General features: G+C 35.7%; 1 protein-coding gene across 1 annotated transcript; it reads right to left on the bottom strand.

The window, feature by feature from the left end:
- Positions 1–22156, bottom strand: LOC107692395 (vasoactive intestinal polypeptide receptor 1-like). The gene is made up of 13 exons (XM_016491434.1): positions 22061–22156; positions 17627–17735; positions 11988–12095; positions 7270–7370; positions 3762–3859; positions 3500–3632; positions 2690–2843; positions 2230–2290; positions 2005–2074; positions 1570–1661; positions 1129–1258; positions 802–843; positions 1–394 (listed from the first exon to the last, which is right to left on the bottom strand). The coding sequence occupies exons 1-13, from the start codon at positions 22142–22144 to the stop codon at positions 212–214; spliced, it is 1365 nt and encodes a 454-aa protein (XP_016346920.1). The 5' UTR covers positions 22145–22156; the 3' UTR covers positions 1–211.
- Between the last annotated feature and the right edge of the window lie 3127 nt (positions 22157–25283).

Raw genomic sequence — 25283 nt, 5'->3', positions numbered from 1 at the left:
GGTGAACTGTCCCTTTAATTTGGTCTGTAAATAGTCAGTGCATCTCATTTAAATTAGTAGAGGAAACTAAACAACATGTTTTGTGCTTCTGCATTATGCAAAAATAGAGAGTATTCTCTTATCAGCATCAAGCAACAAGAAAGCTTGTTTCAGTAATGTGTGAGAGGAAGGGAAACAGGGAATGAGATGAAATACAGTATAAAGCTTGATTTCAGATGGATGACACACTGTTGTGGGACTCAGTTAAGGGCAGCTCCTTAGGGCTGGACTTCTCTAAAACTGAGATTTGTGTGACTGTGCTGCTCTCAGTAAAGAGGGTTCGTCTTCTCTTACTGTATCTCAAATAATTTTGTGTCTGCCACTTCCACAGTCTCTTCTTCAGTTCTGCTTGGACCTGAAAACACAAACAAATGTATGTGCATGTTTGAAAGCAGTATGTATTTCCTGTTTTACACATACACTACCAGTCAAAAGTTTAGATTAGATTTTGTAATGTTTTTGAAAGAAGTCTCTTATGCTCACCAAGGCTGCATTTGTTTGATGAAAAATAGTGTAAAACAGTATTATTGAGAAATACTATTACAATTTAAAAGAACTGTTTTCTATTTTAATACATTTTAAAATGTAATTTCTTCCTGTGATGGCAACGCTGATTATTCCAGTCTTCACACTGTCTTAATAAACTGCAACTGTAACTGAAGTATAACAGAATTATTTCAGAAACATTATACAAATCTTAATTATTCCAAACTTTTGACCATTAGATTATTTATTTACTATTAGGAAACACTTGTGGCTTACCTCTCCATTGAGAAAACAGTATAATAGAGCCACAACAAAACCCTGAGATGTACAGAAACACAGTATAACAGTCAGTCAACTCTGGGTGCATTAACAATTACAGTACAGCTCAATTCACTAAAACATATGCAGCTATTAGTTGACATATATACATTACAGACATATATTATACATTTACTCAATGTGTAGTATATTTACATATTTAACATATATATGACACAAATGATCATTTATAGTGTGATATCACAAAACATTGCACATCAGACAATTCCACAATTGATGAGCATTAGTATTCTGTGAATTTCATAGATGCTGGGCAGTACACACCTGAAAGGGACCCAGGCCGAGTTCAAGAAAGTGGCGAGCGTTTTCTCCTGTGTTCTCTGGCAGGAAGGCAAAAACCATGTAGTGCATGCCAAACAGAGGAATCAAGAAAAGGGTAGACTTGGCCAGTCTCCTACAAGTATACATAAAGTTCAGCATTAATTCAGATTAATAACAAACAATGAAAGTACATTTTGGAGGGAGTTTTTTCATGAGGGACTAATGAGCAACTGCAATGGCTGTAAATTAATGCAGCCTAAAAACAGCATGCTGCATGTGGGAGTAAACAAATAAAACGTAAAAAAAAAAAAAATTTTGACATGGCAATAATACATTACTTCAGTAGCATGTGCGCCAGTCTTCAAGTATTTGCCAATTGTCTATGAATCAAACATTTTTATATTATTTACTGCCTTTGTTTTGAGTATGCTTTTTATTCCTTACATGAAGTGGTTGGTATCACTGCCACCCATTCCTGGAGTCTTCAGCTTCTGCACAAGAATCCGGATCACATTTATGAAGATGAAGAAATTCATCTATAGATCAAAAAATTTAAAAGAATGTGACTCTGTATAATCAATGAAGGAAAAAGCTAATATACTGTACACTACACATCAATTTACTGTGTGTTCAAATATTCAGAACGAAACAATTAAAATGACTAGGGCAAAATAAAAATGCAAGTATTTAACAGCATTACATACTGCATTTCATTACTTTTTAGCTTTACTTTCAGATGTTAGAAAATGTCATTTTGATTTTGCACAATTCTGGCACATGAAAAAAATAATTCATGATACTGTATTCTACTGCAACCAGCATTTTCCATTATTTTCCAGATGTGGTCTTATATACTTGATTAAATCAGCTGTATTTTACCAGCAGAGACACTGTGATGGGTCCTTTGATAATCCACCAAAAGTAAGCAACATCTGTGTCATCCCAGCACCTGCAACATTCACATGAGCTTATGATTATTTATAAGAAGACCAGCAACTGCACTTTCGCAAACAGCACTGAAATGTATTTTTCAGTATTTATCACTATAAATCAAATATCAGTATCACACATTAGTTTAAAGGGTTTAGATCAATCTGGACTTACCCTCTGTTATCAGAACAATTCCTTGCTAGAACCCAGATGGTCAGTATTAGTGTTGGTAGACCTACAGGATACAGACAGCCAAACTAAATGAATACAATTTCATCAAACTGTAAAGCATGTTTGTTACTATGCTGACACAGAATCAAGAAAAGGTTTCATGTATTCATATCTAATACTGAGATTTCCTATAAAAATCCATGTTTAGGGGGGGAAAAAAGTTCATTTTTCATCTCATGCCTACAGGTGTCACCAATGGAACATAATATAGAAGGCCACGATTACCCAAACTTTTGAATGGTAGAAAAAAAGATTTCACAATATTACTATATTTATGTAAAAAAAAAATCATAATTATTCAAAACTTTTGACCATAATTTTAGTATAAATTAGTAATATTTCATCACATTATATATTATATAACAATATGTTCCCAAGTATCTTCTATAGTACCTACACTTACCCCAGCCAATAAGTATGTACCACCAGTAATACTTCTTTTGTGAGACAAAAGTTAGAGCTAGAAGAGTCTGTAGATACATCCCCTCAACCAGCAGCCAGAAGTAGTTAGCCAGGATACTGAACTGAAAGAAAGCCACCGCTGCCTTGCAAGAGGTCTGAAGAGGAAAACATTCAGAATTCAGTATTAGTGCTATAATTGCTCTGTCAAGATGTACTGTATGTTCTTAGACAGTATGCGCACTTTTATATATTCTGTTTAAAGATATGTATTCTGAGTGGCAATTGCCACAGCATGTAGCAAATTTTAAGACCTACGCATTGCAAATGAAAGTATGATATTGTTGCAGTGCTCAGACATTTAATTTTAAGGTAGATTAATTAATAGTGCTGATAAGAACCAGCACAAATACCATCACAGAGAAGTGGAAAGAAGAGTGTTAGCTATGTAAGAAGTGTTTTTTATATTTCAAAGAAGGTGTTTGTGAGTTCTAGCGGAAGCAGATCTTCAAAAGTGTGCCTTTAAGGCACAGATGAGTCGGCTGATACTGACAGGGGTGGAAGAGAGGATGCAGAAAATGTGAAGCTAGTGTCACTCTGCTGACAGAAACTGGTGTAAAGCTTAGAAATGTCTTTGCTGTTCCAGATAGATGCTGTAGCATCATACATTGTGACCTAATACGTTCACTGAGCACAAGACTGATTGGGAACATGAGCTTTGGCATGTTGAATAGCATGCATTAGCTTATCCGTTGGATTGACGTCTATAAAAAAACAAATTATGCATGAGCCTGTGACAGCTGGCGAGTCTCACTGTTGACATGAAGCAGTGGTCCAGATTCTCATCGGCAAAGAGAACTGCATCTTTGATGAAGATCGCACTGGCTCGCAGGATGAAGGAGGCAAAGAGATTGATGTGAATGTAGTTTCTTGTGCAGTGGAACTTCCTGTTTTGGGCAGAGTAAAATGATTCAACTGATGATGCCAAATGATTCAACAAATTGTCACAAACCTCTCAGTGATTCATTTATAAAATGTGTTTGTTTGCATGAGCTTTGTGAGGATTCTCGATGTACCTGAAGGCTTTAAACACAAAGATGGCAAAGATGAGGGAAATCAGAGAGGTAGCGTAACCCGCAGTGTACACCTGCCTGAAAGTGGAGTAATATGTGGTCTGGAACATAGGAAGAAAATGAAAGAAGAAAAAAAAGAAAAAGTTATAGAATTATTTCCAGGGAAATATCAATCTTTTATAAAGAGATATTACAGAGAAACAGCAAGTCTTTTTCAATTTGATTTGTGCACTTCAACACATTTTTTGTTGTTCTTAAGGCTTATTCTTGACACACAAAATTTCTGTGTAGTTGTTCATAAATCTATTCTTAAATAGATTTTAAGAATAGATCAAGTTTTCCTTTCTCTTTGGAGTGTTACAAGCTCTTGGTGCATAAAGAAGATCTGTAAAGTTGCAAAGACTAAAGTCTCAAATCCAAAGAGATATTCTTTATAAAAGTTAAGAGTCAGCCACGCCTACTTAAAACGGCTCGTTCTAACACGCCCCCACATATCTACGTCACTATGTGGAAATATTAGCATAATGCAGCCCAAATGTGCACGCAAAGAAAGAAGGCGTGGTTTCAGGAACAGCAGTCGTTTTGATGCAGCCATGTTAGGGAGACGCTGTGTTTCAGTGCGAAAGCAAAACAGCTGGCCAATCAGAGCAGACTGCGCTTGTCAAAGGAGGGGGCTTTGTTGAAAATGATGCGTTTGAGAGAGGCGGGGCATAGAGGACCTACAATAATGTACAGTATTTGAAAAATAATGTGTTTTTTGAACATTAAAGCATGTCAACATATTCTGTTACACCAAATACACAAAATAATGATCTTTAAAATAGCATCATATGACCCCTTTAAATAAACTGTCCCATTGAACTGAATGTGAAAGTTTGATTTTGCGAACAAGCTATACAGAAATTTATTTTGCTTGTTGTTGCACAACGGTGCTTTGACTTGATGCAATAATCTTACATTAAAAATGCTGCAAAAAAAAAAAAAAAAAACTTTTATCCACAGGCTTTCTGGATCTTTGGTTCTTAATCTTAATAATTCTAAACCTGCAGAGTTCAGAGTTCATGTATGAGAGTATAAGGCTGGATGGAGACAAGAACAATCTCACCATAAGGTCTGAAATATCATGGATCTTATAACAGATTTTTTTATTTTAACCAATGATAAGTGTGCAGCAAAATAAATAAAACATTTATGATGAAATACCATTTCTTCATTCCGTTGTTTGTTATTTGTACCACAACCTCTAGTGCAGTAAATGAGAAATGCCCAAAACCAAACAAATATAAATAGTCATGTTGAAAAAAGTTGTAGAAAATAATAAAAATGTATAAAAATGTGAAATATATTGTTATTATTTTAAATGACCACAACCTCTAGTGCAGTAAATGAGAAATGCCCAAAACCAAACAAATATAAATAGTCATGTTGAAAAAAAGTTGTAGAAAATAATAAAAATGTATAAAAATGTGAAATATATTGTTATTATTTTAAATTATTTATTAATGGAAAAAATGGTAACTTTAATAAATTGGGTACGCCAATAGAGGCCATTTTAATGTCACCTGGTGAACCGCATGCAAAGGATTTAGGGATAATGTAGGCAACGAATGACTGCTTACAATGCAAAAATGTCTGTTAATAGACAGGATGAAATGCAAACATTAGATTCAGAGATCCCTATGATGCGTTCCAACCTCTACATCAGGGATCCTCAAATCTGGCTCACTAGATCCACTTTCCTGCAGAGTTTAGCTCTAACGCTAATCAAACACACCTGAGCATGCTAATCAATGACTACGTTTACATGGACATTAGTAATCTAATTATTTACCTTATTCTAAATAAGACAATATTATGATTATGGTGTTTACATGAGCTGCTTTTAGAATATTCCTTTCATGTTCCCGTTTTACATGTTATAGTACATAGTTCGATTAATGGCACTCGTCATTACGTCCCGACGTGACGCCATCCGACGTCCCCTCCGGAATTTCACGCATAAACATATAGTTCGTCTTCGTGATGATGCCATGTACAGTTTTGGGTGTTTCATTTTTAATTTTATGAAAGCTTCAAGTGCAGTTAATTATTTGTACGTGCATACAGACGATGGCGGTGTTGAAGCTCTTTTATTTGCCGTCAAACGGTTGACCACTGCCGTGTGTGTATCCTGTCGCAAAATGCGGCGAAAAGTCCTACATGACGGTAATAATGTGATTAAGGTGTTTACATGTCTATTCTGCACTTCAGTAATGAGACTAAAATAGGAATACTCCACATGTCTTAATTCGATTTCTGTTTACTTCGATTATGACTTAATCAAACGTTAATCAAAAATCTCTGTTTACATGGTAGATTCTTAATCAGAGTATTGTCTTAATCGTATTAAAATCGGAGTATTGTTGTCTATATAAACATACTCAATGTCTTCAGGATCATTAGAAAATCACAGGTAGGTGACTTTGATCAGGGTTGGAGCTAAACTCTGCAGCGCATTGGCCCTCCAGGGCAAGATTTGAGGAACCCTGCTCTACATCCTGCATTTTTCGGACATAGCTGTTATTAAAAGCAGGTCATCTTGTTCTGGGATTACAGCAACTAACTATATTTCAGGTGCATATTTAACCCCATTGCTACCTCCCCTGATGCAGGCTCAGGTGAAAGTCATTATGAAAATAGAATTTAAGTGGTAGAGATTAAATTTAGCACTCAGGAGAGAGTATTATGTTCTTGTATGACTGATTCAACTACTGGTAAATGGCTTGTTCACATTAGGAACACACTCATCTATTAACCTTGGACTGCTTGTTTGCGTGTGTGTACAGAACATTATCATATTATCTCTCATTTTTCATTCAAAGTACTGTCTCTATTCTCATTACCATTTGACTGCAGTCCTCTGCCACAAAAAAACAAAACAAAAACAAAGATAATATAAGGGAACTGCCTGACAGAAGAAAGGTTATTTACGCTTTAAATGCAGTAGCTATTTTTATTGGCAATAACAATTTGCTCCCAGCAACACTTAAGAAAAGTAACACTTACACACTTAAAAAGCAAGATATATTTTCAAAGAAAATGAACTAAGTACAAAAGAGATCAACAAATGAGCTTGACCATAAACGTTTGTGGCAGATTGTGGGCCTGACAGTGGACAAAGGAAGCACCAGTGCAAAGTCCCTCTGGACAGTGTTTAAAAAGTTGAGAAATGCTCAACTTCATGTAAATAAGAGACAAAAAAAAAAAACAGGTCGTCAGCTTTGAGGTGAAGGGAGCTGGTCAGGATGTTGGGGTACACATGAAAATGAGGGTAAAATAAGTCTCTCTCAGCAAACCAAACCCAAAAGTGTCTCCATTTGCATTTGTTTTACAACATTTGTTTTGTATTTCTACTCAAAAAAACAAACAAAACAACAAAAAAACACTTCAAGTACAAATATAAAGTGAACAGCTAGTAGGCCATAAGATTCTCTGAGGATGTGTACAGTATTGCATGTAGTGAAGTTTTCACCTCGGTTTCCGATTCCACATCCTCCACAATCTCACAAGCATTCTCATAGGATGGGTAGACTTTGGTCCAGCCACTCTTGGTGCAATTCCTAATTATGAAACCTGTATTAAAATAATGTTTAACATAATGATCAGCATGCAACGTTTTATAGGCTACATTTTGACACATCATTTTGCAAAGAGACTAAAACACCAGATAGCAACAGCTGCTCATTACATTGCCTGTAACAGATACATCTAGTACTTTTCTTTGTAATTAGTCACAAAAATTAAACAGATGTTTAATTTGTTCTAGATTTTATGCCACATTGTAAAATGCTCTATGAAGCTACTGTTTAAGTTCAATAACTTCAAATCTTAGTTACTAGTTACTTTCTGCTACAGTAATGCACAGGTCCTTCCTCTCAGTAACATTTAACGGTAATGGGATTATGTTTTTATTAGTCTGCTTATGCCTTTTGTTACATTTCGTGAAATATAGCTGGTATGTGGATGGAGAACACAGATACATCAAACCAATCAGCTTTTTCATATATGCTTTTTATAAGTTTTTATATGCTTTCTCCAGCATGGGGCTTACTGTATGTCATACACATCACAGTATAATGAGATTGTGCCCCAGTCAATGGTGACAAAGAAATAGACAGACACAGAAAGAGTACGTGAAATTGAAATAGGAATCTGAATTGTGCTCTTTTTTTTCTATGAAACACAAGCTAGAGAGGTTTTCGTTGAAAAGGAAAAACAAGTAACAAAAGTTCGAAACATTGATTAATTCAGCAACATAACAAGTGGCTGTCTTTGTAAGTTTGTAAATCTTTGTAAATCATTCACCAAACCGATTCGTTCAAAAATGCTGATTCATTCAGGAACGAAACAATTACTGTGTGTTGCTCAGTACTTTTTCAAATAAAACAACCTGTTTCTCAAGTTACTCAATATTACTTAATATATTGTTCTTAAAATAAGCATCATCACATTCTATTAAAACAGGAGTTGAAGTATTGAGGCCACCTGCCACTCAGGGACACATTAAAACTTGGTCAATTTGATAAATCTGATTCTGCCGAGTCTGTGTACAAGTGGGTTATGTCAGTGTTTACGTTGTAGAAATGCCCAGTCATCCATGATTAATTTGTTCTGTGAGTACAGTGTCCAATTACAAAGTGGTTACTGAGATAAAGTGAGACTAAGTGTAGGCTCATAGGGTCAGCCCAATGAGGTGATTACTAATAGAGTATGTGAGCATTCATTATTATACATATATATATATATATTTCTTTTCATAATTTATACACCCCCATAATTTATAGACCCCCAAAAGTAATCGAAACCTTTTGGTTTTTGCTCATTTATTCAGAAAATATTTAGCCTTTTTAAATTTTTAACCTGCAAGGTATTTTATGAAGTGTGTTGTATTTTATCTGTAAATACAATTCAACATAGTACTTTTTTATATAATTAGCATTTATTTCTATTAAAAATGTAGAGAAACTACATGAGGAAGACTCCAAGGGAAAAGATTGAAGTACACTTTGTGTCACGTCTGTCTAGGTTTTTCTTCATGTCTCATGATTTAATTTCAGGTACAGTATCTAGCCATGTCTTTACTTTGGTTTCAGTCATGTATTGTTTCCTGTTTCATGTTTTGACATTTTTGTTTATGTCATGAGGTTACCCAATAGTCTTGTGCCCTCATGTTTACCATGTTTCCTTGTCATGTATTGAAGTATGTTAAGCTGTCCCATGTTATTGTCAATATTTTGTTTCACATCTAGAATTTAGCTCATATGCATGTTTCTTAAATCTGTATCATTGTAAATAAACTGCACTTGGGTGCTCTATGCCTTCGTCAACATCTGCTTCCCGCTAACTTAATTTCACTATGCTTCTAAAACTCCTAAATTAAAAATATGATATTAATATGATAAACATCAAATTTTAAATCTAGTCACTCTTAAAAATGTTTAGCAAGAAAAAAGCAAATGATGAGGAATGATAGAAAAACTAGCCTAAAAATAAGCTCATACTTCTGAATACATTTGCATGGCGTACTTCATTTGGACGATGCCTTAGTTAACTATGTAATGCTTGATAGCACAGCTAACCTATAACCTCCTGTCTTCTCACCTACACTTATCTTGGCCATTCTGAAGGCCTGCTAAGTGGGTGGTTCAGTGCTAGCTTTCCAGTGGGAGTTCATTCCACCCGCTGTTTCTAGCATTACCATAAAGCGGAGTTCATCATGTACCGTAAGTCTATCTCCCTGAAGCCACAGTGGGGGAAGACAGAGTAGTGAGGACCTGACCACTGCTGCTTTCTGTGCTGGAGATGTCAGGCATTGGCCTAGGGGGATTGAAGAGATGGAACAACCAGTGCTAACAGCCACTGCTATAATGCCTAATTTAACCTGCTTTGATTTTTAATATTTGTATTATTTCCTTGACACATTTTCAGCAAGATTTGGAAGAGAGCGATGTAGATATCTGCCGGTCCATTGTGTACTTGCGTATTCATAGAGGTGTGTGGGGGGATGGAAGAACAGCACGGTGCAGATAGCAGTTTTTGTCATGAGTGTGTTGATTTTTCTTAGCCTCCACAACCTTTCTATTGATTTCTAAAAAGCCCTGGAGCAGATATGCCGGGTTATGATTTTTAAGTGTTTTTCAATGCCAATCTGTGTAACTTATGTCTGTCTCCTATTTCCTATGGTGGACTGAAAAAAAAAAGAAAAAACCTCAAATTTGTTACAGCCAAATTTTTGATTGCACATAGAGAAATACATTCATTGAGAGTAAAGAAATAAAGTTTAGAAACACAATTTTATAAATCACAAATAATATAATTTGAGTAAATTAATGAGTTTTCCCATTTTTTCAGTGTACCATACTTAAAATATTTTCTCCACGCATGAGCCAAAATGTTACTTAATGTGGGTAAATTTTTTTTTAAATCACTGTAAACAAAAGCTAAATAAGTTATATGAAAACCAAATTTTCTCTTAAGATAAAACTAAAAATCTTTTAATGTCAGTCAATGTTTCATTTCGTTTACTTACTAAAAATAATGACAACTTCAACAAAATAGGCATCATATTTTGTTATGAATAAATACAAATAAAATAAACACCAGAAAAATTAATAAAACCCACAATCATTTGTGTTCCACACATCAACACTCTCAAAATGCTATTTAAACAAAGAGTTTCTTTAAAAAAAATTTTCTATGGTGAGTGTTATTTGTTTTTAGAAAAACAAAACTGTTTAAACTATAATTTTATATTAGACAAATATAAAAATACACTTTAAATAAATGTCACAGTCATTTCATACAACACAATAAAGTTAAAAATGACAACTTTATTGTCCTCAGCTCTGCCTACCATGAAATCTCATTGGCCCAAAATCCTGCTCTTCATAACTAAAATAACCCATCCAACATATTGGGAATAGTGGTGACTGTCACATCGTACAGCAGTTTTGCATTCAGAATGGTAAAATTGCTTAAAATTTCTCATCTTGTGACCGATTAGGTCCTCTGACATGTAACATACAGTAGGTTAAGAATTGTAATCTGTAAAATTTGCTACCAATTTCCTGCAGACAACATTTAAAAGCCATCATAAGTGCAATTTTCTTGCTCACATATTAGAAAAACTTTGAGAAATAAAAATAATATCTACTCAACCTGTGAAAACGTCTCGGTTACGTATGGTAACCCTCGTTCCCTGAAGGAGGGAACGGAGACGTCACGTCAGATGACCGACGAATTGGGATCTCGCTTAGAGAGACCAATCTACTTCGAGTGAAGCGATATCCAAATTCGTCGGTCACGACGTGACGTCTCCGTTCCCTCCTTCAGGGAATGAGGGTTACAATACGTAACCGAGACGTTCCCTTTCAGTCGGTCACTCTCTACGTCACGTCGGATGACCGAGGAATTGGGATCCTACCAAAAGGCCACAGCTACACAAGAGGACCAGCTACTGCTACTATGGCACTACCCAGTGAGTAAGACTGGATAACACTGGGAAACGTACCCGTTCTACTTGGAACCTTCCCGAAGGAGGTTTCGGAAGCAATACACATATGAACATGGTCTCTCTAAGCGAGATCCCAATTCGTCGGTCATCCGACATGACGTCGAGAGTGACCGACTGAAAGGGAACAAATACACTCAGTTTCCCTTAGCAACTATTAACAGAGTTTATGATATCCGGATTTTCAGAGCTCTAGCTATGAATTTACAGAGCACTCATGATGTCTCTCTGTGTGTGTTTGCCTTGGCACTTTTATTGCCCTGGGTTGGTGTGTCAGAAAAGACTGTTAAAGGGGTCATATGATTATGACCCCTTTAAACAGTTTGTGTCTCCAATCGCTGTGCCTGAGTGCACGCAAGAGACCAACCAAAGGGTGTGATCTGGCATTGAATGTGCTGTAAAAGATGAAAGTGTGTGCTTTTTGGCAGTGGTTTAAAATGACATGATGACAGCTTCTTAGGGTACTCATAATATTGTCTATGTGGTCTGCTCAGACAAAAAGCTCCTGGACCACATGTGAGAATCCACCAACACACCATTTTATTCAGTCAATAAATTCAGTCTTCAAAATGAACTTTTAAAAATTAGTTTCTCGTTGATTTTAAAAACAGCCATACTAAAAAATTATAACAACAACAACAACAACAACAAAAAAGCTGCATGGGATAGCAGTAGCTTACCATGATTAATCGCAAAGAACTGAGACACTTCGGGACAGGAGACGTTGACAACCTGTCCGACCTCTGCCCTGTACCAGCACCAAAAGTCATCCCACTCAGTACGACACCCTGAGATACACGGAAACAAATAAATAACTATTAAACAGACACATCAAATATTTGTCAAAGCATAATTACCTTAAAACTGTTCTGGAAGATGTTTAGTTATTATGAGAACGCTAGCTAGATAAATACAGATGGATGGATGGATAGGTAGATAGGTAGGTAGGTAGATAGGTAGGTAGGTAGGCAGGTAGATAGATAGGCAGATAGATAGATAGGCAGATAGATAGATAGATAGATAGATAGAAAGGTTTAGATAAGCTACAGTCTTCACGGGTGAGCATCTGTTTGAGGAATATAAGAGAACTGTGGAAACCGTAGCTGGATGAAGGAAGAAGACTTTGAGCATAATGAGAGCCACAGGGATCATATTTGGTCATGACTACATAAATATGACTGCGACAACTTAGCAACGGATCTTATTTCTGCTGCTCGCAGATCTATATCCTCAGTATATTATACACATGTACACTGCTGTTGTTATTGTTAACTAAACCTGTACCTATTAAATATTGTTTCCATTATTTCAAACAAAGTTGAAATAAAATAAATATAAATATTAGATTAAAACAACAACAACAACAACAACTAAATGTTGCCTTGGCAACTAACTGAAATATATCCAGTTTATTTACTAAAATCAAAACAAAAACTGAATTAAAAATAAATTAGCTGAAATTTCTGAATTTATTGGCTTAATGAAAACTTTTTAAACAAAATAAAACTATTAAAACAAACTAAAAAAATACTAATTTAAAATATGAATAAATTCTAAAATAGTATATAAATGACACTGAAATAGCCCTAACACCGACATACTGTATAAACACTGACAGACTTAAACTAAATAGGTATTTAATTGAAGAACAGATTCATCCTCACTGAAAAACTGTTGCTGATTCCCAGCAGTTCCACAATAATGTATATAAAGATTCCTGACAGAACTAAAGCCTGCTTCAGGTTTTCAAAGCATTTTCTGATTTAAACCAACTCTATCCACGCTTCTCCCAAACCTCTGTTCTGGAAGTGTGTACACTGCAAGTACAAATTAACTTGTACAGCTATCCAGTGATTTCCACTCACTTAATTGTAGGGGGCTCCAAAATCACAAACACACACAAAATAGAGTTGCTTTTAAAAGATTTTCTAATTTCAGTCTATTCTATTTTTACTCACTTGCCTCTTACAACTACTTATCTCTCTTTACTATATTCTCACTTTATGCATATAACAATAATAATAATGATGATAAGTTATTAAAATTATTTATTCATTGATCACATCCAAGTAGACCACAACAACACTTGACATTAACACCAGCCTTTGCAGTAATGGAGAAATATTTGCGAGAGAGATACGACTCAGCATATAAAGCGCTGGAAATCATAGAGAGAGCTGGAAAAGTATATGAGAACGAGTGTGAAACTCTCTGGCACACACAGACATTTATGGAAGCTTGGGCTGGTCCCCACAGGAACAGGAAAAACTTTGAAGGCCTGATGCCACCTCATTAATGTAAGCATTATTCAAAGCACTACTGGAGAAAAAAAAAAAAAAAGCTATGCATTTATTTTTTATGGCCAGGCCATCTGACTGCCTGTGTTGTCTTTGACAGGACAAGCAGAGATTTATCAAATAGGATTCATGAAATATAAACATTTTACTTAGACTTTTTGAGTACAATTGTAAAATGATTAAGTGCTTTTTTATTTTTATTTTGAAAAGCACATCTTCAATTTATATGTTGCAGAACGTTCTGGGCACCTATACTGTATATCTGAAGCTCTAACAGCTATGGATTGGATACATTAATGTCATCAATGTAACTGAATCAATCTTAACCCTGTGGCAGAACTGCAAATCAAAATAATCGCACACATAATTTAACCAAATTCACTAACTGCTTTAGGCTTAGAACTTAGTGACTGATAATGGCATTGAGCTCTCAGTAGTTCATTTCACTGAAATACGGCTAAATGGCTGTGCCTCCTATCGATGTGTATTCATTCAGTGAATTGACACGGACTCCAAGTAAAAACGTAATGCATTATAACTAATATGATATTATGTATTGATCCTGATATGAAATATGTTATTTTCCATGAACTCTCATATTCACTTTAATGTGATTCATAACTATTTATCATAAATCTCTCAGTTTTTTTTCTGTCTTTTATTCTCTTCCTCCAGTATCTTTTATAACTGCATTTGTCTTTAGGGACTCTTTATTTTATTATAAATAACGTATTAGGTTACTATAAATATGTACCAGCGTGCCATGATCTAACACCAAACATCTAATTCACCACTTAAACCCTAATAATAATACCCTAAAACAACAAAGCACATTAAAAATATTCCAACAATTCCAGTCCTGCTTGTTCACTGTCAGTTAAAGATAGATATTGCAGTTACAGTTTTATTGTTATGATCATTTTGAAATTAGTATTAAAAAAAACAATCAAAAAGTATTCCCAATTGCTCACAACAGCTTGACAGAATGATCATGAACATGGCCTTCTATTCGATATTGATAACATAAATACCCATTTTATTTTCACCATAGACAATGACGCCTCTCCAAGCGAGATGCATTGTGTAATGTGGCGTACAAGATGCAAGATGTAAAAGCTATCAGGATGAATAGAATCTAAGGGCTCCTCAATCACTTCCTGTAGATCTTGACATGTTATAAATAACAGAATTGTGGTCACTGATGATTTTTTTATTGCTTAATCTGTTGAGGGGCAGAAAGGTCCACACAATGGAGGACATATGTGATATCTGATTATCACTGATATTACAGTTACCTGAACTGGTCTTTCTATTTAGTTTTTCTCTCTACCATTTTCATGGTATAATTTTCTCATTATTTTATTATATCCTATTATTCTCACTTTAAGGCACTCACCTGAGGCATGAATGTGATAAATGACTCTAAAGTTAAATGAAATTATGTCATGACAATGCTAATGCTGACGGCACAGCAAGAAAGTGCACAGTCTGGCAAGACAGGGAAAATATTCAAAAAGTCCATTCTACACTTTTTATAGCCCTCTAAAACAAGTTGTGTACTTAAGAAATAATAATATGAAATAAAATATATAAAATGAAAAAAAAAAAAAGCAATTTAAATATTTGTTTAAAAATTTAAATCATTTATTTAATCAAAATACACAGATATGTTGAATGACCATCAACGGAAAATACACTTTTTTACACTTTTTAGAGAAATAAATATATATATACAAAAACAAAGTTTGGTATAAGACTGCATTTATTTGAAATACAATAAAAACAGTCATATTGAAAATTTTAATATATTTTAAAATTTATTTTTTTCCTGCGATGGGCCTGGCAAAGCCATTACTCCAGTCTTCAGTGTCACATACTACTTCAGAAATCATTCTAATGTGCTGAATCGGTGCTCAGCTATTATCAGTTATTATCAATTATTATTAATAAGGGGTGTAAACAGCAACCTTGTGTCATGCCCATATAATTTACTTCACAAGATCATACATTTCAGCTTACTGACTGCGTATTATCTTAGGACACTCGTTATGTTTTGCATTCTACATTTTTAAATGGTGTTTGCTCCACTAACTTGAAATAAAAAATGTATTTGTCTCATCAACATTTGTCATGCCCACAGAGGCTGCTTTCTAATTTGTACACTTTTACTTGCAGGTATGAAATGTTAATTAAAGTCTATGTGGATCAACAAGCAGAGCAATGTGGGTTTCCATTAAGAACTCAAGGGCAGAACTTACACCTGCAAAATTTTTTTTTTTGTATAGATTTTTTTACATTTTACCTTATTTGTATATTTGTATAGTTGTATTTTATACTTAATCTGTATTTATGTTCTACTGTTAGTGTTATCTGTATGCACCAAGGGTCTGAGAGTAACGCAATTTCAATTCTCTGTGTGTATGTGCTGTACATGTGGAAGAATTGACAATAAAGCAGACTTGACTTGACTTGACTTGAAACAGCGCTTGAGTCACCTCTTACTCTGCCAAAAAGAGTCTCATGAGAAACTAAAAGATACATGGTTGAGATTTCTGAAATATTATTTTGCTGCATTACAAAGACAGATCCTCTTTTATTTTTATTTACTGGAAAATTACTGGAAAAACATTCCCTATGCAGGAGCATCGATTTTCGGTTTGAAGGCACCTAAGCTGAAAAGGGTTTCATTTATGTTTAATAAACAAATCTGATTATTAAACAGCAATGAATATTCGTGTGCTTCAGCTTTCCTGCTGTTGTGATGTGTGTTTAAGATTTGAGAGCATTTGGGTGCTCTCCAAACCTGTCTATAGAAATAATTTCATTAGCTTACTAAAGGTGGTACAGAGGTCACCACTGAATTCATGGAAAACAATATACTACTCTGGGGAAGTCTTCAAAGAAGTCCATATAGAGCAACTCATATGTTAACAAAGTGGTGAAAAGGCCTCAGTTCAGAAATGGAATACATATTCCTTGTACTCTTTTGTTCAACAGTTTTGTTCAACAATGGGCGGTTCAAAGAATCAAGAGGTACATTTAATATAAGGTTTTACATGGGCATTTTCATACAAAGATCCTGCCTTTTTGGGTATTGAGATGTCATCTCCTTTTAAATTGGAGAGGACTGAGATGACTTTTTACCAAGGTTGTGTCTTATAGAAGATAAAACAAAAATTCCTCCAATTAGAATTAATAATTTCTCCACTGTAAATTATAGGGACATTTATAGGGAAAGTGTTATCAAATGTGAATTGAAAATCCAAACATTTAGAAACTTGGAAGAACTTTGTTGAGAATATTAATTTAAAAATTGTATTGTGTTTTATTTCTATCTATCTATCTATCTATCTATCTATCTATCTATCTTGTTTATTTATACTGTTATTTGTCTAACTTTGTAAAAATTGTATTGTATTTTATGTGTCTAACATTACTATACTACACACACACACGCACACACACATATATATTATATTATTATTATTTTTTTTTATACATAAAGTGCTTTACAGATTATATAGAAAACAAGACAAATAATCAATCTCCCTCAAAACAAATATTACGTTTAATGCATCTTAAAACCTTAGTAAACAGAATCATGCCTTAAACATTATGCTTCATTATCCTTTGATCACTCACTGACAATAAAAAGTCACAAAGTCACAATGCAAGGAGTTGTATTGATCCTCACCCTTCATCAGCAGCCAGAATCGAACAGCTTCTGTTTGAATAACTGCCTTTAATCTCCTAAATCTCTACACATGATTGCATCCTTTAAATACCTTGCCTGACCTGGCCTATATAGGAAAGTGTAATGCTTAAAACTGTAAACCTAGTTTTCAGCCCGCCAGTCAATCATAAACACTCTCAGTCTGAGAATCATTTTCATCATGAATATCTCGAAAAATCACATTCATCTCAACAAATGTCCTATTACCAATCAGCAAATGAGTAGACATTAAGGACATAAAAAGATGTAAAGTAGTAAGGATTATATTAAATCAGATGGGTGAGCTCACCGGTGATATTGTTGCTGTTGCGGGCCTCTTGTCTTTGAGTGTGAATGCATTGCTCTCGAGCCCTCATATGCTCAGCCACCACAGCACATTCTGGATGAATCGTTTCCACCTGATGATGTTTAAAAAAATGTATGAAGCAAATGAAATTACAAACTGCAGCACATACAGTATTAAGAACCTGCATAAACATGCTGAGCTCATTAGAAAAAGCTAATTAAAGAGCAATTTCACAATTTCGGTCACTTGCCATTAAGTCGAAATGACAATCAGGAACAATTATGACATTTCAAATATTATTTGCTAACAGCTTGAACATTCATTTAACTACATTTGTGTTCCACAGAAGAAAGATCACATGGGTTTTGAAAAGGTAAAAGGGTGCTGAATAGTTATTTTGGGGGTTAACACATTCAAATACATTGTATATCTATTTACAGGATCTAAATATTTATCATATTGAGACTTAGAATCATCTCGTCAAGAAACCCTAGCCACACAGCAAAATTGGTATGTAAAGTCTCATTATCTCTAAAGCAGCCATTGAACCAATTTGAGCCTCTCTTGCCATCATTTACTATAATTAAATGTATTAGAGATAGAAAGAGCAATAAAGAGAGAATAAACATATAACAAAATGTGTGGGATGCTGTCTCATCGACAACATAAAAAGGAAAAGTTGCTTCTGTTTCACCTCTTTGCTGCATAAAAAGACCTGTAATGGCCGCCCACTTATTCCTGAGAGGAATGAGAGAGAGTCAGAGGTGGGTGAATGCTTATGATCCGATTAAGCCTGAGGTTACGGTGGAATGAGCAGTAGAAACAGATTCAGAAGTTCCTGAAACAGACCTACGTACCTCCAAAGGAAAACAGAAATGATGAATCATAACAATACTAGAAAAAAAGTGAATTGTTGTATTTATTCTAGAGGGATGCATCAGGGGTCTGTGTGTCATATCGTGTAAATCGAATAAATAGTATGACGTCAGCATGGAAATCAAGGATAAACATTCCAGCTATGTTGATTATTATTCATCCATTGGTGAAGGACGCGTTTATGTCCCCTTCACTGAGCTAATAGGCAGAAATCTGAATCTTCAGGGCAGACAACTGATTTCAAATACCTAGCCTAAAACACCCATTTTAGCAAATGGCTGCTATATAACAAAGAGTGAAAAATTGAAGGGGGTCTGAATACTTTCCGTACCCACTGTATGTCCCCTTCACTGAGCTAATAGGCAGAAATCTGAATCTTCAGGGCAGACAACTGATTTCAAATACCTAGCCTAAAACACCCATCTAATAAAGCAGAAACTAATCATTTAAATAATAACTGGGTGCTGTTAACCTGCTGTATTTTAAAGAATGTTACTGATTGACACTTTGAATGGACAAATATCCATGGCTGTGCATGTATCTGTGCACCACCAAAACACTGCTGTTTTGGTCTAGATTTTTCTATATAACCTCTAACCAATGTACACAATGTAAAAATGTAAAATTTTGATGAATGTACATTGTAATAGTAAATTTATTCAACAATGAATGAAATGTAAAAATCTAAGTAATCCATTCGACTCTTGCAAAATATAAGTCATTAGAAGGCACACTGAACAAACATTCAAACTTGTCAAAGTGGCCCAGTTGGTCACAAGATATATGAGAGTCAATGGAGTTTGATGTTATTAACATCAAACCTGGTGGCAGGTTTTGAGTCTGTGAATGAGATTTGAACATTATTTCAGAAAGGAACCTTTCATATGGCTTTGTAATTTGTGGAATGCAGTATGGACACATTAGTATGGACTTTTTATAAAGCTTTTGTTATTTTGGATCCTTTTGTGTTCAGTGGACGACAGAAGACTGGGTTTCAACAAACAAGAGGGTAAGTAAATGATAAGCCCTAAAAGTTTATTGTTGGCTAATCATAAACCCAATAAAAAAAAAGGTAAATAAATCGATTACTCCGAAATGAGCTGAATACGGCACCATTTTTGGTGATACAAGATAAAAATAGCTACAGAATGAGATTTGTTTAGATGTATTGCTCAGATACAACCAGAAAATGATCATTTGAATGTTTACAATTTAAAATGATACTTTTCATTTGCATTCTATAAAAATATCATTTGGATAAAAATAGTACATGGTAAAACTGGACTTTTGGTAGTTAGGGAATAAGATGCAGGTTTTTGAATTGAAACACCACACAGTAAAGTGACAACTGTTTAGTCAATTCTCTCATAAGAGTTCATTTCATTTTAAAACAGATGCACATTGTGTCTTCAAGTTTGCATTTGTGTGTGTGAATATTCAAAAGATTGATGGAGATTTGTGTGGGAAAATTAGGCAAGACAAACTGCTGCGGTTATTTAAAAATGTTACACCGCTGAATGCATAATAACCTCTTTTCTTATATTTACGTTGCATGTAATCAGCATATTAAACCCAACCAGAGACTACAAATCTCCCTGGCATTTTCTCAAGCCAAGGCCAAGGCTCAACTTGGACATATAGAAACTCTGAGTGGAATAGTGAAGAGAAAAGACCTCGATGCATCACTCCAACAAATTTCATTTGAGCCACAGAACTTAGAGTTGCATTCAGAGTCACCAGGGTGGGTAAGAGAGAAGAGAAGTGCAGAGAAAAAAAAAAAGCAGTTGTATCCTACTAGCACTGGTGACACACCTGGACAATAAAGCACTTGGTTTCAATTAAACAATCCACGGGATTTGACTGCTCCCATGTGGCACTAAAGGTCCCCAAAAGGTCAAGTCTCTTATCTCAGCAAAACCAATTATGGCACATCTGCTGATAAAGGGTGTTCAAGGCCACTTTCATATGTCTCCCCACAAATTTGCACTATAAAATGTATCATTGGCCCAAAAATGATACAGCAGTGTGCTAAAAGTCCCTTTATGGCTACATATCTAAATATCTCAAACAGATAAGTAAATAGACACCTGTTGTCTTGAATCACTCTAACCTGAAATGCTCTGGTGACCTGATCAGAAAAGTTAGGTCAAATGAAGAAGAAAAATAACTGACTGATAAGGATCCTGTTATTAGTCAGATAGCATCCAGTGGCCCTGAGGAAGAGGCTCATGAACACATGGAATCATTATTATAGGAAATGAACCTCCATTCAGGAAAGGAAAGCCATATCGTTAGAGGGAGTACCAAACAACAACTACATTTAATTACAACATTGATTTGTGCTCTTCTTGTGGAGCCTGTGCTCCTCAGAAATTGGAATGATGATCCACCTTTGCATTCGCTTAACACAAAGGTTTGGTAAACCTGGACAGGCCAGTTATTCACATGAATTGCACGCTTAATTTTCATGACAGGAACCTAATTTTGCTGCTCAGGTTAAATCATGACAGTGTTCCTGTACTGGAAATGGTCATCAAAACATCATTAAAAGGAGGCCAGGATCTCAGGTCAGTACTGCTAATCAAATCAACATCTGACACATCAGCACATTAAATATAGCACTGGACTGATCCCTAGAGGACACAGTGGCAATCAAACGGCATTGATTATACTTCATCTACATCATTAGCTTAGTATGATGCCTTTTAAAAAATGTTTTGCTGATATCTGTGTTTATTCTCTCTCATGAGCATCTCACCTAAATCTGGAGGCAGTGCTATTATGAAAACTTTTAACTGCGATTTGTCTCTTAAACAGCATACACTATACATTTTCTAAGTCAGTGGTGCAGTGCAATGCCTTTTAAAATAAATATGTAAATCTCTCTCAAGAAAACCACACCTGAATCTGGATGAAAATGTTAATACACTTTGATGTCAGGGCCATTATAAAACACTTTTAACTTGTATGATGTGTCATTCAAACAGCACATATCTCTCAAGGAAATCTCACCTGATTCTGGAAGCAAATGCTAATATTTACAATGAAATGCTTTAGGAAGTCAACATATTCCTTTGGTTTGAAATGCTATACTCAATTATAAACAGTATTTGTTAATTATTTAATAGTTATGTATGTAGTGTAACTATGATACCATATAGATATTTGTACTTTTAAAAATTAATTTGTCATACAAAAGATTATTAAAAATAGTGATAATGTTGACTGCTTAGATTGTAACATTAAATACATGAATATATATTTTAACCTACAATGCGTTTAATTTAAATAAGTAAATAAATAAATAATCAATCAATCCATGGACATGTTCTACAACTAGCCTAACAATTTTTAATTTCAGGGACATAATAAAACGTTTAACCTTTATCATTCCACTTCTTACATCATGAAGTATTTTTATATATTTTTTTTTTCCCATCCTACAGCCCACAACAGTAGCCACTGGCTACACTGCAACTGATCAGAAAATCCTAAAACTCGTGACAGAAATCATGAAAATAATAAATGTTAAGAGCATAGGATGTCGCATAGATAACTTACTGCTTTCCAGGTGCTCTGCTGAATCCCCAAACTGAGTAAGACGGCGACCAGTCTTACAGTTGACCAGGTTTTGAAGAGAAACATAATTAAGATTCCGGTATAATAAGAAAGAATGAAGCTTGTTAGTGTATAACTAAATAACGCAGGAGCCTCTGTTAGATCTTTGGATGTTTTCCAGAAGTCTCGATGTCTCCAACCATACTGCTCGCTGCTGTTCAGCACAAATGCTCAGTCCTACATAATATCTTCTGAAGCTCGTAATATTTGTAATTGAATCATGTGTCTCTTCCTCATAACAGACCGTAAACAACCTGTCGCTGTGAGTTCCCAGCACACAACGGGCAGGAGAGTGGCGCGCGGAGAAATGAAGGCACGGTGCGCCTCCCCCAAAATGCCAGTGACTTCACTCATTAGATAAACTCTGATTTCAATTCATGTGATTATTAAAACTGTTTGAGAAAAATCAAACAAAATAGCCAAACTGGTCGCGAGAGAATGGGACGCCAAGCGTAGAGGCTTACGGTTAAATCCATGAACTCCTGAAATACAAAAAATAGTGAAATATTATTGTTTATATTATTAAATATGTTTAATTTTGCAAGTTACTAATGGTTTTCCAGCTCCTATCATTTAGGCTAATGCTGCTAAACATGCTGTACAGACATAAACGTTAACAATTTGTTTTGATAACTTTATAATAAAAAAGGTGGAGAAATATCTGTTATATAGTAGCTACGGTGTAATATAGGCCTATGTATAATACTTTTTTCAACAATCACTAGGACCCATTTCTCAACACTTAGGTCTTAAGTCACTGTATCAAAACTCTTACAGGCGTACCATCTTTCTGGGCACAGCAGTAAATTTCACTTCCAGAAGCTATTAAAACTTCTAAAACACTTCAAACATGTCTAAGATTACAATTATCTAAATTCATGAACAGTATGGCGGAAATTCTATGCCATTAATAACCGAGCGCACCACTGATGCTGGCGCGCGGGGTAAATCAATTCCGCGAGAGGAAAACAGATTTACACGCAAGGAAACGGGAGCCCGCGAGCTCATTTCAAACCCTCGCGCGCGCGTGACGTCCTCTGCGCGCAATACAAGCCCTCGCGTGTGCATGATCATTCCCCACATCCTCGCGCTCGATCTTCCCTCACCTGCGAAAAGAGGAATAACCAATGACATTTGAGGTTACAATTAAAACAGCAAGCTCCGCCCCACGACTGACAAAAATAAAAGTGTTCGCGCGAGCAGGTGAGGGAAGATCGAGCGCGAGGATGTGGGGAATGATAATGCGCACGCGAGGGCTTGTATTGCGCGCAGAGGACGTCACGCGCGCGTGAGGTTTTTGAAATGAGCTCGCGGGCTCCCGTTTTCTCGCGTGTAAATCTGTTTTCCTCTCGCGGAATTGATTTACCCCGCGCGCCAGCATCAGTGGTGCGCTCGGGTATTAATGGCATAGAACTGCCGCCATAGGAACAGCATGAAGAGTGACCAAATGAGAGCACAAATTCATAACAAAAGCTCAGGTTGGATCTTTTTTGTATTGTGAGGAGGAACAAGAAATATGAAAGATGAGCCCTTCACCTTATCTCAGTAATTGGTCATTGAATTATATAATATCATATTGTGATAAATTATGCATGCCTCTCACAGTTTTATTACTAATGATGGTCCCTATTTTCCCTCCGTACCCAAATTATATTTCTTTTCAGTTATCAGGTGTTTTTATTGCCCTCATTTAGGTTTTTTAAATTTCATTGTCTGAATGGTGATTTTCTTATTTGAATGGTCATTCTTCATATTTAATGAACAACGGGGACTATTACAATTAAACTTATGGTCACAATTGAGCATCTGTGTTGCTTACCCAGTTAACATTAAACTCTACTATACCTATTTCCCGTAGCTGATTATTGAATAGTGATGTTTGATTCTTCTTCTTCTGTGTTACGGTGGGTTGCACCAGCGTTAAGGTGCATTATCGCCAGCTTCAGTGTTGGAGTGTGGACCAAACTGTGATGTCACTGTGATCATCGCATGATCTCATGTGTTGACTGGGTAGGCTGTCCCTTAGTGAAAATACAATTTGCATATGTATTTGATGTTTTTATCCGGCTAGGGAAAATATTTTCTTAGCTGGACAGCAGACCCCCATTGCTTCCAGCTGCCTTGTTGTCATGCTGAGAGAAGGAATGAGAGAATTAGTTTTATGGACAGATCGTCATAAACATTCATTTCCACGACAGCTGTCTTCAAAAGAATCCTGATTTAAACATACTGACCAATAAGACTGTGTGGTAAACAATCACTGTGCTGTGTGATAAACATTCTGTGACTGATGGCCAGATTCAATTTCCAAACTATTCCATAGAAAAACAGAGCATTTTTCTCTTTCCCAATTTCACTCTTACCCATTTGTTCTCTATATAGCAAACAACAAAAACATCTCACTCAGAAGAAGAGAAAAAAAATTCTGAGTCATCAGAAGATTCCATATAAACACAAAGGTATTGACATTTCAAAAAGTGTAGAGGAATGAAAAAATATGTTTTTTGGGGACGCTGAATTAGTTTTAATACATTACAGTATACCCTAAATTCCAATTCAGCAAATGAAATGATATATATTACCTGGTGATTTGAATAATTATCAGATAGTAAAGTTAATATTTGTGCAGTCTTGGTTACCCAACCCACAATAACATCTCGGTTACATATGGTAACCCTCGTTCCCTGAAGGGGGGAACGGAGACGTCACATCGGATGACCGACGAATTGGGGATCTCGCTTAGAGAGACCAATCTAATTCGAGTGTAAACTAAACGAGCCAATGCACATTGACATGCGATTATTGCATCCAGCTGCCGCTGATCACAGCGTGAGTATAAGTAGGCAGCAGATGCAGCGCATATTCAGGTTTTCGCTGAGGAACCGAGCCGGTGACCCGGCCGCTCAGCAGTGGTACAGGAGCTGTGGTGACGGGACGTGACGTCTCCGTTCCCTCCTTCAGGGAACGAGGGTTACCATATGTAACCGAGACATTCCCTTTCAGTTGGTCACTCCCGATGTTACGTCGGATGACCGACGAATTGGGATCCCTAACAAAGGGCAACAGGTACTGCCCCTTCCAGTGTCCCGTGGAAGCCACCTGCGCCCCTACTTTTTGGCGTAGGCCAGGGCTTACCACAAGAGGACCAGCTACTGCTGCTATGGCA

Source organism: Sinocyclocheilus anshuiensis, unplaced genomic scaffold (assembly GCF_001515605.1).
Source record: "Sinocyclocheilus anshuiensis isolate Anshui unplaced genomic scaffold, SAMN03320099.WGS_v1.1 scaffold70, whole genome shotgun sequence".
Taxonomy (NCBI): domain Eukaryota; kingdom Metazoa; phylum Chordata; class Actinopteri; order Cypriniformes; family Cyprinidae; genus Sinocyclocheilus; species Sinocyclocheilus anshuiensis.
Note: the sequence above shows the minus strand (reverse complement) of the source record. Positions and strands in the feature narration are given on the sequence as shown.

Bases quoted from the DNA above. Each gene is read 5' to 3' on its own strand.
- LOC107692395 (XM_016491434.1), bottom strand. From the start codon at position 22,144: ATGTTTCTCTTCAAAACCTGGTCAACTGTAAGACTGGTCGCCGTCTTA. The intron at 3,860-7,269 runs GTGAAAACTTCA...CCTATGTTCCAG, and splicing joins ATGTGGAATCGGAAACCGAG to ACCACATATTACTCCACTTT. The intron at 844-1,128 runs GTGTGTACTGCC...TGTACATCTCAG, and splicing joins TCGGCCTGGGTCCCTTTCAG to GGTTTTGTTGTGGCTCTATT.